The 20,261-nt window shown below is 37.8% G+C and overlaps 1 protein-coding gene across 3 annotated transcripts in view; it reads right to left on the reverse strand.

Moving 5' to 3' along the window:
* The window catches only part of arhgap42a (Rho GTPase activating protein 42a), a 46,258-nt gene extending 28,556 nt beyond the window's left edge, over positions 1–17,702 (reverse strand). Inside the window, exons 1-4 of one of the 3 annotated variants that reach the window (XM_017492996.3) lie at positions 17,623–17,693; positions 17,330–17,492; positions 13,970–14,065; positions 7,434–7,495 (exon numbers count right to left, since the gene is read on the reverse strand). In XM_017492996.3, coding sequence (XP_017348485.1) covers positions 7,434–7,495; positions 13,970–14,065; positions 17,330–17,483 — 312 coding nt within the window. In that variant the 5' untranslated portion in view covers positions 17,484–17,492; positions 17,623–17,693. Of the gene's footprint in view, positions 1–6,461; positions 7,238–7,433; positions 7,496–13,969; positions 14,066–17,329 lie in introns of those variants that run through there. The other 2 variants (XM_017492994.3, XM_053687808.1) reach the window with 2 other exon arrangements.
* Between the last annotated feature and the right edge of the window lie 2,559 nt (positions 17,703–20,261).

Below are 20,261 nucleotides of genomic sequence, written 5' to 3' on the forward strand. Positions count from 1 at the left end.
ACATCCATTGAAATCCACATAAATCTTTATGGACACCACAACCAATCATCTTTGAGTAAGTAAGAACTGCTTAATAGTATCCCTTGCTGTGCATGCATTAAAGTTATTATATATATATATATTTTTTTTTTTTAAGTAAAAATACAAACAAACAAAAGTGATGTGGTTGGATTTATTTCTATTTCATTCAAAAAATATGATGCAGTACAGTGTAATTATAACTAAAAGCTACAAAAACTCCGGAACCGTGTGGGTGTGTTAGATTAAATACTGACAGAGACATTTCCCCAGCAACGTAAACAACTTGCAAATGCAAAAATAAATAAAAAAATGTTTTAGTGCTACATGCGAGTCATGAATGCATGAATGAAACATTGCTTGTGGAAAACAGTAACATTTTATTAACTTTTTATATTCATGAGTTGTGCCAGTAAAGCCCAGCAAGGCCAGGTTAACTTGGTTACATTAGTTCTTTCATAATGTCATGAGATTTTATTATATAAAAGTATAAAAGAAAAGAATAAAAAACAACAACATTGTTTTGGCTTTTCATTGTGCACACACCTAACTAATGAGTATATTAAAAAAAAAAAAAAAAAGTTAATTACATAAAAATACAGCTTGCCTGCATTTTTGCAGTACTAGATGTAGATCATAATTACATCAATCAGAGTGTGATTTAGCATGCAAACTAGTACACTAAAATGGTGTATATAAAATATAGATAATGAGTCTTTATTAGTCACATATACATTACAGCACAGTGAAATTCTTTTTTTCACATGTTAGGAAGTTGGGGTCAGAGCGCAGGGTCAGCCTCCATTATGGAGAACACAACTGGAATTTGACTTGAATTCCAGTTGATCCATTGAGTCAAGATGACTGAAGATGACCCAGTGATTCATACACCCATTCATACACTATGGACACTTTGGAAACGCCAGTCTGCCTACCATGCATGTCTTTGGACTGGGGGAGGAAACCGGAGTACCCGTAGGAAACCCCTGCAGCACGCAAACTCCGCACACACAGGGCCACGGTGGGAATCGAACCCCCAACCCTGGAGGTGTGAGGCAAACGTCTAACCACTAAACCCCCCTCACCCCTTATAAATACATACTCCAAACATTCACTAGATGCGAAGTATCACTTAGTGTTAATGCCTGACGTACCAAGACTTTGTATTCAATGTTCAATATCCAGGTTCATGATCTTGTCCTCTGGTTTCTTGATTCTGATTTAGTAATGATCAGTCTGTTGATCACCTGAATACCTGCCTGTTTTGTTTTTTTTGCCATGTTTGTGCCTCAAGATTTAGATTTGTTTGCTTGTTTGCTTTAAATAAGGCACTTACCCGACGACTGACTGCTAACAGGCAGGCAGAAAAGAGGCTGATTGAGCGGGAAAGAATTCAGGTTAAGTTTCATTGGGTGGGGTGAAAGAGGGAACGGACATTAGCAAAGGGCTAATGCGGATTGGTATTTTGGTAGAATTTTGTTAAAAGGGCAGACAAAAGAAATTCACATAACACAACAATGTAATTTCTTTTGCAGTAATTGGAAAAAATAAGGAAGAAAGAAAGAAAAAGAGCAGCACATAAGCTGTAAGTAACAGAAGATAATTATGAAACTGCCTTGAAGAGTTTTAGGCAATTCTCATACTTTCCCTTAAGTATAATTTTCCTGTGCTTTTCTCACACCTGAAAATGAGTCAAATATCACTCTAAAACATCAAAAAGGCTGGGCGCCTGCAAGCTGCTTCACAGCCCTGGAATCGTAATTTGTCCTTGCCCAGCATTAAAACAATCACACGAAATATTATCCAGAGCAACTCTTCTCGTATACTGTACAGTAATGGTACTATAATTAGCAGCACTTTCATTTCATAGTCTCAATTGGAAAAACACACAATTACATACTTAAGTTCCTTTTATATACTTTCCCAGGCACCAAGTGGTGGGCTTCCAGTCTCACTAGAGAATTGCCCAAAATAGGTTCCACATGCTTGCCTGTGCACAGCCCTCCCCCTGCCCAACTGACAGTCTGTCTCCACAGCCCTGATCTGACTACATCAAAACTAATGCAACCTGAACTTCTAATGGAGTTGGTCAGAATCCAAGCAGCTCCAGATGTAAGATATGGACCTTTCAGAGAGCAGTAACAAATTTGCTGTTGAGAGATGTGTGCTTGACGTGCGTTTCCTGGACTCAAGAGTGTACACTCTAGAGTGTAACAGAACCTTAAAGAAATATTTTGCACCTCAAACATGTGTAACGACTGTATAAGGTATAATTCTACTTCCTATAAAGTTCGGTGGGGGGGGGGGCTCTATATAATAATATTTTGAATACAAAGTCCAGCACATTCTGAGTAACGTTAAGGCTGCGCACTTCCACACAGAGGCTGAGAGTAAGTGCTCAACTCATTAAAGAAGTGACCTTTCAGCACTTTACAAGGGCTGAGGATTTCCTCATTTCAGTGGCCAGACAGTCATGTTGTCGGCTTGAGTGTATCTCTCATAACACAAGTTCCCATGGCCCTTTACTGCCCAAGAGGAAACTCACTTCTTACATCAGTCCGATCCATCATGTGGGAAAATGCCTCCTTTTTAAAACAGATATATCTGGCTGCCTGCCCTAGCTTACACTACGTGCTCTAAATACCACCGGATATGCAGCAGGGGGACTTCAGGTGACACTTAGAGATACATAATAAGTATCGATGATAGTGTTTTTTCTCGATAATAAATAAAGAATCTTAGATAATAAGTAAAGAATTCTAACTGCATGTCCCAACATGTTTAATTCTTCTTATACCACAGCGATTTGCCAGTGATTACAATGGTCATACCTTTATCTGTTTACAGTTTGTGGAACGTCCACAAAACAAGTTCCGGTTATCACTTAATTTTTATAGCAGCTATAAAGAGTCCTCCCATCACCAGCCTCTTTTTTCTGTCTCTTTACAAAGCACTGGCCCTTGAGACTCCAACCATAAAGGTTAAATAAACGTTTCCTCGGATAGCTTTTTTACGTTGTTTTGGTAACAATGCATTTTTAATCTGTTGATTATTAGTCTTAGATGTTGTGAAGCATCCACCACACAAGTCCCTCTGAATAAGCTGTTACTAGAAAAACAGTAATGTATTAGAATAGGTGCATTAATAAACCTGTGATTTGATTTACAACCGGCACTACTGTCAGAGCTGCTGTTATAAAAAATTATTTAAAAAATCCACACCTTCTGACACATCAGATACGAGCAATCAGCAGCGCTGTAGTATAATACAGCATGAATGATTTACGATAGGTTATAACAGTCTCATGAATTTCTTGCAACAACAATGACGAAAACTTTCCAGCTGCTTCCCAGGGGGAGGTCAAAGTGTTCACGTGGAGTCATTCACCCTTTTTGGTCTCGTTATTGTACATCTATGAATGAAAGCGCTGTCTGGGACTTTCTTTTTTACAGAGGTATTTCTCATCCTGAGAGGCCTGGCACAGCAGCCTGGGAGAATGGAGCGTAGCGGAGCCACGGTCTGCAGGAAGTAGTCAGGCTGGAGGGGGCTGCTGGGTAATTCTCCCCCTGGGGCTCCTCGCACAGCTCCACTGACCTCTCATTCCAATACACAACAGTGGATCACACTGAACAGGCAGCATTACAGTGCTAGAGTTTGAAAAAGGGCTGTTGAATTGATTCCAGATCCAACCAACACATTTCAGTGCTCCGGGAAACGCATTACGGCATCGGCTTTGATGTCAGACTCAGTGACCAAATTTCAGTCCAAATGTGTGTTAATTTTCTCCACTGTGAGTAATGAGCTGAAGCATATTTTCCACCAGGGGCTACTCAACAGTGCATGTGGCAACAGAGAGAGAATGCAGAAGTCTCACGATATTTAGACGATGGATAAAATATTACGCTAAATCTGTAAATTCCTTCGCAGTGCAACATTAGGCCTGGTTAATAAATACGATATACTGTAATATCAACATTGTGACACATTATATTACAATTCATAGATTGCGCGTGATATAATCACACAGAATTGTCGTGATTTTTATAACAACGTTCAAATTTTGCAGTGAATGTTTGAAATGTTATAATATTGTACTCATAATATTATATACTCTTATGATGTTATAATATTCTCTTTTCCCCCATTTCAGCATTACCTCTTTTTATAGACATAAAAGTGTCCTGAAACATTTTTTTGTTTTATTTTAAATGCAACACTATTGTTTTGTTAGAAAACCTATACATCACAAACCTATACATACTTATCGTGCATCATAGAAATGTATCATAACATGATATCCCCCCCTATACTATACACACATCCAAATAACACTATTCGAGATGTCTAGCAATATTAAACAGGGTCAACTCTTGCTAAATAATGCCCATGCCAGCTACATAGTAGGGCTGCAACTAATGATTATTTTCATAATCGATTAGTTGGCTGATTCCCCCCTACAAAAGGGGGGGACTTTCGGTAGAATTTTTTTCGTTTCTTTAAAATAAAATTACAGTGAAAATAAAGAGTGTTACAAATATAAACTTCAGACTAAAACTGTACACAACTGTTTGTCCAATTATATTTTAATACTGAAAAGAACCCAATACACACAGACACACACCAGAATATGTATTATTCATTTAGGACTGTAGTTTCATTCAGTGCTTTATGTGCATCCATAAAAATAATGCATAAATACTTATATATAATATAAACTAATATGTAAGTTTCTATTATATAATAGTATTTATGTATTACTATTTATAAAAGGTAACATTTACATAAACAGTAAACTGAAGAAAGTAGTTGTCGGTGATTCGGGGTATCTGCTAAAACTAGCGGCGTCACATTACGTATGACATCATGCGCTGTCGACTAGGAAGCGGGCTTATAGTTCCAGTCAGTAAAAAACCCGCTTCCTTTTTGAGACGATATTACCTATAGACATATAAATCTTAATTACAGTGACATTCAAAATATGTCAGTTGCTCAGCCGAAACGAGGAGACTTATTCTGTTGCCCGGACCAATACGATAAACGATCCAGTGGCCAACGCAACGTCGTCAGCATCAGCGTCAGCGTCACCGCCATATTAGGCTGGGAAACAGTAATAAATCTCAGTATAAGTCTCAGCTTATATTATAGTTTATATTATAACTAAATTGTCCAAAATCGAGATTTTCATCTATACTGTCGTTTTTCTCCAAACTGACTTTTATGACAAGCTCGTCGTTTCGGCTGAACGACTGACATATTGTGAATCTTACTGTACATTAGTTGTGCAGCTAACTTTTCTCTCACTTTGGATGTTTCCCAAAGAGAAACAGTTAAGGAGGCAGTGGGAAGGAGCTGTAAGAAGGGAAGGTGTTTCCTCAAGTGAGTCCTCCATGCTGTGCAGTGAGCACTTCAAGCCAGAAGACTTTGACAGGACAGGTCAGACTGTCAGGATTAGAGATGGAGATAAACTACCTGTCTTCAGTTTCCCCTCATCTCACAGCAGTAGATGTATTCATAGGCTACAATGATTTCATAACTTGTCATCAAATTGTGGCTCGTTTATTATTGTTATTATTATTATTATTATTATTATTATTATTATTATTATTATTATCATCATCACATAAATGTTTACTGGATCCATACATATAATTATCTTTGTAATCGGAATATATCTGTATCCTTTTATTACTAATAAAAATATTTAAAGCAGACTGACTGCCAGTGTTTCATTATTTGGTTTGTATTTGCCAATTTTGTTCCATTTTCTCAATGATGGTCAATTATTAGTACTTAAAGATGCACTATTTTTTTTTTTTCATTATTTCAAAGCGAACAAGCTGTGTTCTGAGCTGAAGCACAATAAAAGATACAGTTGAAGACAGAAAAATCCATTTCCACAATGAAAAAACCTTTATGAACATTTCATGTACATTAAATTACATTACATTAGGGACGTCTCAGCATTTATTAACCATGATAAATAAGCCAAATCTGTGCTTGACAAGCGGGAGTTTTCACAATTCCTTATGACAACGAATCATTTTCCTTGTCTAACTATCGAGATTCTAAGTAACTGGAGACAGAACTTTTTTGTACTCCATGTAGATCATAAATCACTGAAATTGGTTGAGAAATGTAAACGTTACTGTACTTTTTATCAAGAACAACCGCAGCTCTCTCGTTTACTTGTATTTGTTTATAGGGCAGTCTTGCCCGGATCAATATGGTGGGCACATTGACGTATCTCAGCAACGGGGCAAAGCAGCCAATTATTATTATTATTATTATTATTATTATTATTATTATTATTATCATTAATCTGAAAAAGTAGAAATGTGTAGTTACCGGGCGTTTCCTGTATCTCCGCAGCTAGAGATCAAATTTTGGAAATGCTATGGTTAAACTGTAAATACAGGCGAGTCTGTGAGATCAGTGAATCACACCATAGTGGGCGGCTGTGGCTCTGGTGGTAGAGCGGGTTGTCCACTAATCGTAGTGTTGGCGGTTTGCTTCCCGGCCCACATGACTCCAAGTGTCCTTGGGCAAGAAACTGAACTCCAAGTTGCTCCTGATGGCAAGCCTTGCATAGCAGCTCTGTAACCATTGGTGTGTGAGTGTGTGTGAATGGGTGAATGAGAACCACTGTAAAGGTTAATAGAACAGTTATATAAAAAAAAAAACTCAAACAAAAACAACAACAACAACAAAAATGTCATCTCTGAATGACAAATGGGGCAGTTCATGTGAGTGGATTTTCCCTCCAAACTAAAGCTTATAGATTGCACAAACATACACTTTTGTCTGGATTAATGCACAGTATTAGTCATTACCAACAGTCATCTTACAGTATGTATGGATGAATCATAGGCATGACACTTCCTCCAAATAGAAATATGTAGCAAGGGCTATTGTCCTTCACTTCAATGTAGCTAATCTTATTTGTTCTTACTCACACTCCTTGGTTTATGTAATAGCAATAGTAATAATACTGTACCTGATGTCACACTAACCTACTTGGGCCACCTTTTTTAAGTTTTGATTAAAACTTTAAAAAAAAAACAAAAAAAACAAGTGAGAAATTCCAAGGCATTCCACAGACATCATGACAGCTTGCTGATACGAGCAGTTTCCTCTCTGTCCAAAAAAGAGTCCTGACCCAAAGCAAGCATCTGTTTGACCAATGCGTGTTTACTTGTTAGAATAGTTTGTAGTTTTTCCCCTGAGGCACAGGAGCTATGTTTTAGTGTCAAATTCTAAATAATGCACAATTAGTGCTTTAAGTATTGAGAGATTGTAAAAAATGAAGCTAACGTTGAAATCGCAACACATGATCCATATTATCTGAGGGTCTAATTTAAGACAATATTTAAGTGAGATCAAATAATACAAGCAAGGAAACATTAACATTTACTTACAAGTCGTCGTCGTTCCTCTTCAACTGTGTTTAATAGCTGAGAGAATTCCTTTAATGACTGAGCTGTGATAAAAGACAAAAATGTATTGTTCAGCTGTCACATACACAACTTATACAGCAAAGAAATGTATCTTCTAATTCTAGTCTATCTTCTAATCTATCTTCTAGAACAATCATAACTATACTATAATAATACTGCTAGGAAGACATTATGTAAAAATATGCGACTGCACATTAACAAACAGCAGTATTATGTTATGAGTTGGGGGTTTGAGTTCTGTTCAGCCTGTTTAGTTTTCCTTTGTTTCTCTGGATGTACACTCACCGCCCACTTTATTAGGAACACCTTTGATCATGGCATTGATGTTGGTACCAGAAGGGCTGGTTTGAGTATTTCATAAACTGCTGATCTCCTGGAAATTTCCCACACAACAGTCTCTAGAGGTTTACACAGAATTGTGTGAAAAACAAAACAAAAAAAATCACTGAGTGATTGACAGTTCAATGTGTGGAAACGCCTCATTCATAAGAGATTCGTCAGAGGAAAATGGCCAGGTTGGTTCGAGCTGCCAGGAAGGATATAGTAACTTATACAAGCACGGTGAGAAGAAAAGAATCTCAGTATGCACAAAACATCAAACCTTGAGGTGGATGAGATACAACAGCAGAAGACCACATCAGGTTCCGCACCTGTCGGCCAAGAACAGGAATCTGAGGCTATCATGGGCACAGACTCACACAAACCCAGACCAGTCTGGGCATTCTCCTCTGATCTCTTTCGTCAACAAGATGTTTCAGTCTGCAGACCCTCCGAACACAGGATGTTTTTTTTTTTGTTTGTTTTGTTTTTTGCACCATTCTGTGTAAACTCTACAGACTGTTGTGTGTGAAAATCCCAGGAGATCAGCAGTTTCTGAAATACTCCAACCAGCCCTTCTGGTACCAACATCAATGCCATGATCAAAGGTGCTCCTAATAAAGTGGGTGGTGAGTGTATATCCAGAGAAACAAAGGAAAACTAAACAGGCTGAACAGAACTCCAGAGATCACACTGTACTTTTTCTTCATTCTGATGTTTGATGTGAACATTAACTGAAGCTCTTGATCTGTATCTGCATGATTGTTTGCATGTGCTGCTGCCACGTGATTGGCTGACTGGATAACTGCAGGAATGTGCAGGTGTAATGAAGTGGAGAGTGAGTATATAAAAGACATAAAATCTGCCATTTTTCAGAGAATGTTATGTTTACTTTTATTTGTTTCAAAACGGAAAAGAAGAAGTACATGCAAACAAGATGTTTAAAACAGTTAACAGGTTACTGAATGACCTGGATGTGTTTCAGCATCTACTGGGTAACTATTAGCAAGAATACAGTAGATTAAAGATTGACGTCAGTGCCTGATGCACTGCTAATATCGATCACTACATGCTTTTTAAACATAACAAGAGTGTGACAGTAAACGATCATGCCATGCCAGCTGAACTATCAGCAGGATTTTCCATGAGGTGTGATTTAATAATATTTGAATCACCCAAAATTTATTTCTGCATGTGTTGATCCTATTTTATCATACCTTTTATGAAAACAGAACACATCATAACCACAGAACAGACTGCTTGCATTTCCACTGTGAAATATAGAGCAGTGGGCATTTTTTTTTTCATACTTGGATTCATAAATATTTGATTTGTAAACTGGGTAGAAATAATTTTTCAAAAACCTCAATATTGAATTTTTGAAAAATAATTTTATGACTAAATGAATTCACTTCCTGTTCGAGTGTGTTTAAAGAAGAAAAAACCCCCGTAAAAAGCCGTTTCCTTGTTCTCCCATTTGCATTTTGAGACAACTGAAGGAAACATACAAGGAACTGAAACCTCCACACCCACACAGATACTTTCTGTAAGCCGAGGAGATTCACAATCAGTGGTGCATTGTTATGTGGACAACAATAAAACATGTCCACACATTACATAACATGAAGCACAGGTCCCTGGTGTGTAAAAAAATGCATATCAGTCATAACATCCATCTGCTAAAGCAATTCATCCAAAAACACAGGGAAAAAAATCAATCTTAATGCTTCATTTTTAGTGAAATTTAGTGTAAATGATCAACCTGCAAAAACAAACAAACAAAAAAAAAAACAACGGTAAAGCTAATAATATGAAAGTGCTAAAACAGATCTAAAACACTGAACATAGTCTCATGATAGAATTATTGACAAAGGCCACATGGATAACTAAACCACACCACTTCATCTCAGGTCATTTATGTTGAGTGGTTTAGTGAGCTGTTTCAGATACATCACTTCCTGCATGAAATACACAACGTTTTCCTGTTTGGTGATAAGACCGGGTCTCACCGCACTAACATCCCCTGGTCCTAATTAATCTCTTGCTTTCAGCTCCTCCAAACATGCATCCCAAGGCTACACTTTCATGGTTATTAACACAGGCCCCTGAGTAAACAGTCCTACATCCACAGCATGACATATTTCAGCTGCGTTAATGTGCGAGAGAAGCGTAAATACCAAGACAGCAATGTTTGCTCAGATTTCAGGCTTTTCAAGCATCCATGAAAAATTAGCACATAGCAAAGATATGAATGAGAATGAGGTTGCGCATTTGGAGTAGTGATATATGAGCTGATGGTTGATGTTCTGTGCTAGTGACCAGAACGCTGTGAGCTCAAATCCCAGAACTGCTAGAGAACCATGGCTTGGCCCTTAACAAAATACTCCAACTACTTTAGCTATAGGATATGTGCGATTATCATGGGTGTGAATTTCAAAATTTTTCCCTGATAACAACAGTAACCTTTGTACTTATAATGAAGGGCTAAGGCTGCTTTCATACTAGCTACTAGGCATTTTGCATGTAAACCTATGGGTTTTCTGGTCACAGTGGAGTTTCAAACTAGTGGAATGTTTAACTTTTCAGAATAGTGCAGAATGACATCAAACACTTTATTACCTCCTGACCAATCAAAGTGCTGCTTCAATGCAACCGGGAAAAACAAACATGGATGAATGAAAAAATCTGTCTACTTTGTGAGCAAATATAATGATACAGTATGTATGACAAAAAGATTTTACTGCCAATACTCAAAGCCTGCAATGTAACACTCCACTTTAAGCGTAGCTGCATACAGTCAAGTCAAGCAGCTCCTCTTACACATCATTCTCTTGAGTTAACTCGTATGTTAAACCAATCTTTATTTCATCTTTCTTATTGATAATAATAAATCTAATCTAGATAGCAAGCTATCTAGTAAGAGGATTGCTTTAGTAATAGTATAAGCATCATGTATCGATCCATTTTCCATACCGCTGAAGCCTATCCCGGGGAACTCGGGGTGTCAACCCATCGCAGGGCACAAGTGCACACACATTTATACAGTATGGACAATCTGCAAATGCCAGTCAGCCTACAGTGCATGTCTTTGGACTTGGGGAGGAAACTAGAGTACCCAGAGGAAACCCCCGAAGCACGGGGAGACCATGCATGCTCCAGGCACACAGGAAGGAGGTGGGGCTTGAACCCCCATCCCCGCAGGTATGAGGCAAACATGCTGACATCTACGCCGGGGTGCCCCCTGTGTCAGCATCATATGAGTGGAAAAAATGAACGAATGAATGAATGAATGCCCCGCAACGAACTGGCATCCTATCCAGGGTGAATTCCTGCCTTGTGTTCGTCGTTCCCGGGATAGACTCCCGATCCACTATAATCCTGGCGCTTTCTGAAGAAAAATGAATGAATGAGACCCCCCAATATGTATAATCACATATTGTGCCTCAGTGTACAGCTTAGATAAAGCATACACACCCAGAACTGGTGCACTGTACTGCTCAAGTGTTAGAAAGTTGAATGAAATTCCATAAGAACAGCTTCTCTCATGCTTGTTTCATCCTAACACCATTTTTGTTAGTGTGTAACTGGTGTTTACATTCAACAGCTACCCTCAGACTTACATTAAATCCACATTTAGGGTAAACTGGTTTTCTGTTCCTCATGCACAGAAATGTATTGGAATTTGTGGTACTGAAACAGCTGCAGATGTGGTGAATGAAGATTATGTTAAATTATGGTAAATGTTTAGCTAGCAAATAAATGCATTAATGAACACAGTCACTACAGCTACATGTAGCCATGGCATGTTTGGCTTTAGCTGTAAAATGTTAAACATGTGATTTAATTCCGTATTACAGTTTGCGATATATCTACTTCATGCACTCTTGAATAAATTAACTGTCTAAACAGCCAGATGGTGTTATTACAGGTGCACTTTTTATTTACACTGATGGGGTTTGCTGTTATCAGAAAATAATCAAAGACTGATACGATGTGGCCCGACGGGGTTACTCTTACCAACCCGAAGTTAATTATTTTCCTATAACGGCATGTCCCAAAGTGTTCAAGAACCTTTTTTTGTTCATTAAAGAATGACACATTATACTTTTTATCCATTTACTGCCATGTTTAGTGTTTGTGAAACAAGATGGATCCAGTATAAACTGTGGTTCCCTCACCAGCCTAATTTCTTTCTCTTTAAGGTAATAAGAATAAGTGCAGCTTGGCATGTGACCAAGAATCCACAAAGCTCAAACTCTTCTGATTTTTTTTCTGCATCAGAACACTTAAAGGAACAGCTTTACTTGAAGCACTGTCTCCTCACAGAAAACCTCACAATATCAACATTTACACACGTCTTTAAGAAAAAAAAATCTATTTAAGTAGCTCTCGTGTATGTTGTTATTATATACATGATTATGTATTAGAGTGTGTATTATGTATATCAGTCCTTCCAGGATTTTTGTAATTTTGCGTTCGCAGAAATTAACGCAAAATCAAGCAACCTACGCAATATTCGGAGAAACTTTCAATTTTTCAAAACTGACACAGATTTTACGCAGATTTGGGCCAAGACGCATGAAGTGGCATCATCAGGACGCGCATTCAGTCAAACCCCTCTTCGATTCACGTGAATCAAAAATGAATACAGCTAAAAGGTCTCGTTTAACAACAAACATCACTGTGAAAGACAATTTCGTAGTTTTCTGCAAAAAAAAGCACAAAAACGCCACAAGTTTCATCGCAAATTTAAAAAAAAAAAAGCGTTTACATTTTTGTTTACGTTTACATTTATTCATTTAGCAGACACTTTTATCCAAAGCGACTTACAAATTTACAGCCAGAACTACTGTCAGAGCTGTTGATATAGAAAATAACCCCTTCTGAACAATCCGAAACAAGAATTCAACAGCACTGTGCTATAATATGTATTAATCTATTCATGTTATCACCAACGCACCCACATTAACACTCTTTTTGGTCATTGGTTCCTTGTTTTCATCTTCTTTATACTGTATATGCTGCAGTTTTCCCCTTGTTTGTAAGGTTCACACAAAATGTGTGATTTTTTCCCCCCTTTCAACATAAGAAGACATTATAAAGTTGCCGTTCAGTTGTCAGGCAACTGTGAAATGTGGACAACGAAACCACGGACAACTCTTCACTGTTATTTTACAAGGAATGAGGCTTGTAGTTCAGTTAGCTAATACATAGGTGTACTCTTTTATACAGACAGTGTAAAGATCCAGTGACTGTGGTAACAAGGTAAAAATATAGGCAATATTCATATTTTCCTCAGATATACTGGTAAATTCCTAATACAAAACTCTGTATGTCTACAATTACACTGCAATTACATTTATTCACTATTTGCTAATCAAACTTCCATGCATTATAAAAGACTATGCTTTTTTACATGGTATCTTTTTTTTTCCTATATTGATATGTCTAGACTGTACATGCCTGTTTGTTTTAACCAGCCCTATATTTTGGCTATAACTCTCTGACTATTCTTGTTAAACAGATTGTCAGTTTGTCCACTTCACTGCTGCATATTAAAGGAGAAGTGCTTTGATTAGATTTTTTTTTATAGAGCATTGTTTCAAAATTTGACGCCCCCAGGATATTAAATAGCAGGCAACACACTGTTCCTTTGGGATGAAAAGACATCACTGTTTGACACAGAATAACGCCGAGACTGGTGTGTGGTGGTGCTAGCGGCAGCACCAATGGACAGGATTGTTTTCAGATGTGTGTCAGACAGAGCGGGTCTGCGACAGCATTGGTTCAGAATGAGAACATGGAAATGAAGTAACAGCAGCGACCACAGCAAAATCCCTCAGAGCTCAGATGCCACTTATACCGTTTAATTAAGTGTTAATTCTATTTGCAGGAACTCGAACTGAATTAACACCTACAGGGTCAATTTAAGTCCAGCTGGTTTGAAATGAACACTGTAACCCTGGTTAACACTGGGGATTTTGCCACGAGAGTACTTTTCTTTTTTTTTTTTGTCAATGTGGGTGGTTTCAATATGGAAACTGTAATAAATATCACATGTATAGTGCTTTCAGCATCATCTGATTATCTGATTCATCTCCATGGTGGAAAGGCATACAGATCATCCCAGCTATGAGAACTGGGTGAAATCCCACACAAATTGGTGGTTAGTCACTTACCAATGCTAATCTCATCATCGGTTTCTGCGTCGCCGATGCATTCGAACTGAAAATCCTGAAGAGACTGTGAAAACTTCTGCACAGCTGCAGAAAGATCTGCGAAAAAAGAGATATCTCTGTATCAGTATATCTGTCATCATAGCCCTTTGTCTAGCTATATTCTAACAGTAAAACATTCCTATAAACTAAAAAAAAATACAATGATATTCATGCATAGCACTAATAACAGCTTTTGGATGGGAACAGTGGAACTGACACGAGTGGAACCTGATACGGTCTTCTGCTGTTGTGGCCCAAGATTCTGCACACTGTACTGTCTGAGATGCTTTTCTGCACACCATCGTTGTAAAGAGTGATTATTATTGAGTTACCTCTAGCCTTCCTGTCAGCTCAGACCAGTCTGGCCATTCTCCTCAGACCTCTCTCATTTCCACCTCAGTGTTTTTCATTTTTCCACACCATTCTGTGTAAAACCCTAGAGACTTCCCCAGTTGTTTGTTAAGCAGGCACTTGAGTAGGAGCCACGTTGCCATGGCACAGAACAGCGAACAGAGCAGTATGGGCAAAGAATGAAAGAAGACAGTGTGAGAGAATGAAAAAAGGAAAAAGGAATCACCCCAGAAGATGCATCAAATTTATATGTGAGAATATGTAAAGAAATATGCAGAGACCCAATCATTCAAAACAGGTAATGTGTCCTGATTGGACACATCTGTATTTGAGAGACAAACGAAAATCACAATACTGTTCACTGTGCATTGCGAAACTCCAAAATATCTTAACATAAAAATGTCTTTAAATTAAGGGCAGGATATTTTGCCATATACTAGAGATAGCTCTGCTGACGTATAATGCGTTTAATGAAGAGGTACGTTCAGTGAAAGAGTCGTACTAGGTGCAGTTAGATGTTAGCTGCTGATTTCTATTAACTCGGTATGTATACCCCGAAACGAGACTGTCGGCACAGCTGTTTTTAAGATGTACTTAATAATTTGTTTACATTCTTGACGTAGTTTCATTTTGTCCGGGTTAAAAGGAAATGCAGTTCGGATAAGTTAAGCTTTTCCTGTGTAAACCTGTGAGCACATTGACTTTTACATAACTGAAATAAAGCAGACAAGGACAGGATCAAAAATACATAACAGTAACGATAACATCTCCTTCGCCCAGGTCATCTCTTCAGACTTATAGCAAAACAATTTGAGAATTTATTTAAAGTACACCAAATATTTTATGTTCATTTAAATGATGAACTATGAAGAACATTATCCCATGGCACTGCTGAATTCTCAAAACTGATTGGCCAGAAGGTGATTAAACAGCAGGTCCGACGATACTTAATATGGTGAAGTTTTCTATCCGGAGATGCTTATTTAACATTTAAATAAGGAGTTTCCGATGTCAGCTCCTTGTAATGGTCCGAGTAAGAGTTAAAGCTTCTTTAGGATAGAAGAATTTGCAGTTTCCTGGTAACACGACAAGCTGCATTATTTTTGTCTTATCTTCAAGAGAGAGGAAAAAAAGGGGTAGCTGGTGAAAGAGTACCTGTCTATCAATGCTATAACGTAAGTGATAACAGGAACTTGTCTGATAAATTGCTTCCTTGTTACCATGATGAATAACATTAGATAAACAATGTAATCGTGTTATATTCCTTACTTAATGAAAATTGATTTACAAAACCATTTCTTATGGTCTGATTGTAGGTGTGTGCCAGTTTGTGCCTATTATGCCTGTAATGCCCAGACATATGATGCCTGTAAACACCTTATTCAGAAAATCTACTGAAAGGAGATATATGTGCATTCTCAGTCCATAAGGAATTGTGGGTGCTAACAGATACTTAGCTGTAGGCTAGGTATTTAAAAATGGCAACTCAGGCGTATTTACAACAACCACGTATACAGGAATATTCCGATGCCTGTACACATATAAATATCATAATCGGAATATGGCTGCAACCCGGATACAGATCTTAAACAGAATTTGAACGTAATAGTTATCACATTCGTCTCACATACGAAAGGTCACTGGTTTGAAACTGGACGGAAATACCAGCGAATTCTACAGGAAAATGTCAGGATATTTGACCATGAACTGAATCTCAGCAGAAAGTTGATCATGCAGCAAGACAACGACCCTAAGCACACAAGTCATTCTACCAAAGAATGGTTAAAGAAGAATAAAGTTAATGAGTGGCCAAGTCAAAGTCCTGACCTTACTCCAATAGAAATGTTGTGGAAAGACCTGAAGCAAGCAGTTCATGTGAGGAAACCCACCAACATCCCAGAGTTGAAGCTGTTCTGTACTGAGGAACGGACAAAAATTCCTCCAAGCCGATGTGCAGGACTGATCAGCAGTTACCTCAAATGTTTAGTTATAGTTATTGCTGTACAAGGGGGTCACACCAGATACTGAAAGCAAAGGTCCACATACTTTTGCCACTCACAGATATGTAATATTGGATCATTTTCCTCAATAAATAAATGACCAAGTATAATATTTTTTAAATTGGGTTCTCTTCATCTACATGTAGGACTTGTGTGAAAATCCGATGATGTTTTAGGTCATATTTATGTACCACTGTATATATATGTACACTGTATATATTGCTGGATGTATATATACATCCAGCAATGATGCTACATGTCTGCCTTGCTGGGAAAAAAAAAAAACCCAATACAAACCCTCAGACAATTTGTAATGGTTTTAATGGTTATACCAGGAATTGCATTGGTTTTAATGGAAATTGTAATGGTCCATCTGGGTCTCTCTCTCGTGGTAATTTGTTGCCTATTACTGGTGGCATGTTATGTCTAATGGTTACCATTAAGGACCAATAATGGTAATGGTTTTAATGGTTAGCTGATGGTTTGTAATGGCATTTGTAGTGGAAACCATTAGACTTTCTGTGATGGTTTCTACTGTTTTATTCAGCAGGTTGGGGGCAAGGAAGGTTCATGTTCCAATCAAATAATAACGAAATGAATTGAAACACATTGTCAATTAATTCCAGCAAAAAGTGCATCAAGAATATTCGCATGGACTTTTCCCATCCCAGATAGTTTGCAAAACCATTACATCAACTCTGTAAAAAAAAAAAAAAAAAAAAAAAAAAAAAAAAGAGGGTCTTTCGTTAAAACCACTGCTTTCACACAACTACGTATTGTAGTTTTCACTGCACGAATAATGTAATGCTTCTTTTAAAATAAATAAATAAATAAATAAAATAAAATAAAACTAAAACTTTTTCATTGTAAAAATGATCTCATTCATTGTTTAAATAACATCTGTATCCCGTTACGGTTTATATAGAAACCTACAACTTTATGTTATTGATAGATCCAGTGTTGAACCTACTTTTCAGAGCGCTGATCAGCATGTTGCCATCCTTAATCAGCTCCTTTATGAACTTATTGGTGCGATCCAGCTCAATTTCGTGACATTTCAGCCGATCTCTGAAGTCGGGACTGTCCAAAAAAGAGTCGCTGAATTCCAGGGCTGGTAATCCCATTGTATTAAACTGCAGCCGAGAAGGAAAACGCATCAAAAAAGACGAAACACTCTTATTCTGTTTGGTAGAGTCCCACTTTTTTTTCTTCTCTCGTCAATTCCCGTTTTTTTTTCTTTCCCCCCTTACGATTTACAGTTACCTTTCCAACTCTTGGAACGCCGTATCCAGAAAGCTTACTTCCGGCATGTTGTTTCCCCACTCCATCACTAGGAGACGTTATTTTCTTTCACCGACTCGTATTCCGACTAACCCCGCCTCCTGTGATTATGATTGGCTCACAGCACTCTGGCGTCCCCTTTTCGATTGGTTAGCAGCTTATACATCCAAGCGCTCTGACGGAGTGAGTATGAAGCGCTAGCCAATCCTAGTGCAGGATCTGGGATTCGCCTAGAAACGGGTGGGAAAAGCAAAAGAGAAATGATATCGGTAAGAGAGCAGCAGGGACTCCTACTGGTCTGCTTCCAATCCATCAAGGACGGATAAAGAAGGTTATCCGTGATGAAAATCACACGAAGAAAACGTGTTATTATAGCTATTTAACGTAGGAACGTAGGTCCTGTTTATTAGGATATGTTTTTTTTTTCTTTTTCTGAGAGATTATGGACAATCAAATAACAAGAGCTTCTTACATATCCACAGTACTGGAAATAAAGTAAATGTTGTTTATGATTATTGTGGTAGCAGTACTTTGGTTTTCTGTATAATTAAGAGTTCTTTACTTCCTAAAACCATTTGCAAGTGCTCATTTGGCTGGTGCTTTTATCCAAAGCGACTTACAGTCGAGACAGGATACAACAGAGCAGTTTGGACAAAGCATGGACAAAGCACAGACAGCTTTGTGGTGCCTGGATTTGAACTCACAACCTTCTGATCATTAGGTCAAATCCTTAAACATTGAACCACGACTGTCCCAATGTAGAGCCATCACTGACAGAGAAACACGCAAATGCAGCTGGCTCTAGATAAACTGTTTTAATGGTTATCCCTTAGAGGGATGTTGTTGTTATCCATCCATTTTCCATATCACTTATCCTACACAGAGTCGTTGGGGAGCCTATCCCAGGGAACTTGAGACACAAGGCAGGGGATACCCTGGACGGGGTGCTAACCCATCACAGGGCACAATCACACAGGTTCACACACTATGGACAATTTGGATATGCCAGTTAGCCTACAGTGCATGTCTTTGATCTGGGGCAGGAACCCCCCCCCCCGCAGCACAGGGAGAACATGCAAACTCTGCACACACAGGGCCCCAGTGGGAATTGAACCCCCAACCTTGGAAGTGTGAGGTGAACATGCTAACCACTAAGCCACCCTTCCCAGAAACCAGAGTACCAGGAGGAAACCCCTGAAGCAGGGGGAGAACATACAAACACCACACACACACAGAGGCGGGATTCAAACCCCCAACCCCGGCCTTGCAAGGGAAACGTGCTAACCACTAAGCCGCCATGCTCCACCTTTTTCTTCTTCTTCTTCTTCTTCTTCTTCTTCTTCTTCTTATTATTATTATTATTATTATTATTATTATTATTATTATTAGTAGTAGTAGTAGTAGTAGTAGTAGTAGTAGTAGTAGTAGTTGTATTAGTAGCAGCAGGAGCAGTAATAGTAGAAGTAATATTAGTAGTAGTAGCAGTAGTAGTAAAAGTAGTAGTAGTTGTATTAGCAGCAGCAGCAGTAATAGTAGTAATAGTAGAAGTAGTAGTAGAACTAATAGTAGAAGTAATACTAGTAGTAGTAGCAGTAGTAGTAAAAGTAGTAGTAGTTGTATTAGTAGCAGCAGCAGTAATATTAGTAATAGTAGAAGTAGTAGTAGTAGAAGTAGTAGCAGCAGTAGTAATAGTAGTAGTAGTAGTAGCAGCAGTAGTAATAGTAATAGTAGAAGTAGTAGTAGTATATCTGTACTTAGTATCATAAGAAAATGCTACAAGGGATGAGGGTAATTGGATTGTTTGGATTTCCTTTGATCTCATACAAATTCAATTATATGAAAAGGTATAAACATTAACCCGAACCCCAACCCTAAACTTTATTTCAGTTCAGGTTCATTTGCTTTGTTGAACATAATTAATGCATTTGTTTGACAATTTTGAAATGTGAGACCATTTTGCATATTTACACTCTTCAAAGGGTTCTATTAATTGGTTAGTGGTTCGAACTTTCTAAAGAAACCTTTCCAAAATTTCCTATATTTCCACTTAGAACCTTTAAGCATGACTCTTGATGGCAAATGACAAATGACAAATGATAGTGAACTGCACCTTTAAAAATGAATGTACTTAACTGGAGATTAAGAACCACTCATGTACATTTATAAGCATTTACAGCAAAGCTATAAATGTATACCACAAGCACCTTTCCAGGTAAGAGACAATAAAAGTACCAAAATGTATAATTGAGAGTACCTCCACAGTAACAAGGAAAAAATTAATAGTATAGGACCATTTTACCTCTAAGTGTAGTGTTCTATATAGAACCTCTTCGTTAGTGTACTTTGAATGACTGTTTCATAAACTTAGAGGATGGACTGCCATCTAGAGGACTAGTTACAGATAATTCACTTCCAAACTGCAGGAGCTTGATAATTCTAGCGGGATATTACCTCATCGGAGGGGGTAAAAAATATATATCAAAAAACAAAACTAAAAAAACCCCACAAACAAACAAACAAACAAAACAACAACAACAAAAAAAACACAAAAAACAATAAACCAACTGCCCAATGTTATACCTGATAGAAAAGACCTGACCAATCAAATACAATTATATATG

Source organism: Ictalurus punctatus, chromosome 18 (assembly GCF_001660625.3).
Source record: "Ictalurus punctatus breed USDA103 chromosome 18, Coco_2.0, whole genome shotgun sequence".
NCBI classification, from domain to species: Eukaryota; Metazoa; Chordata; class Actinopteri; order Siluriformes; family Ictaluridae; genus Ictalurus; species Ictalurus punctatus.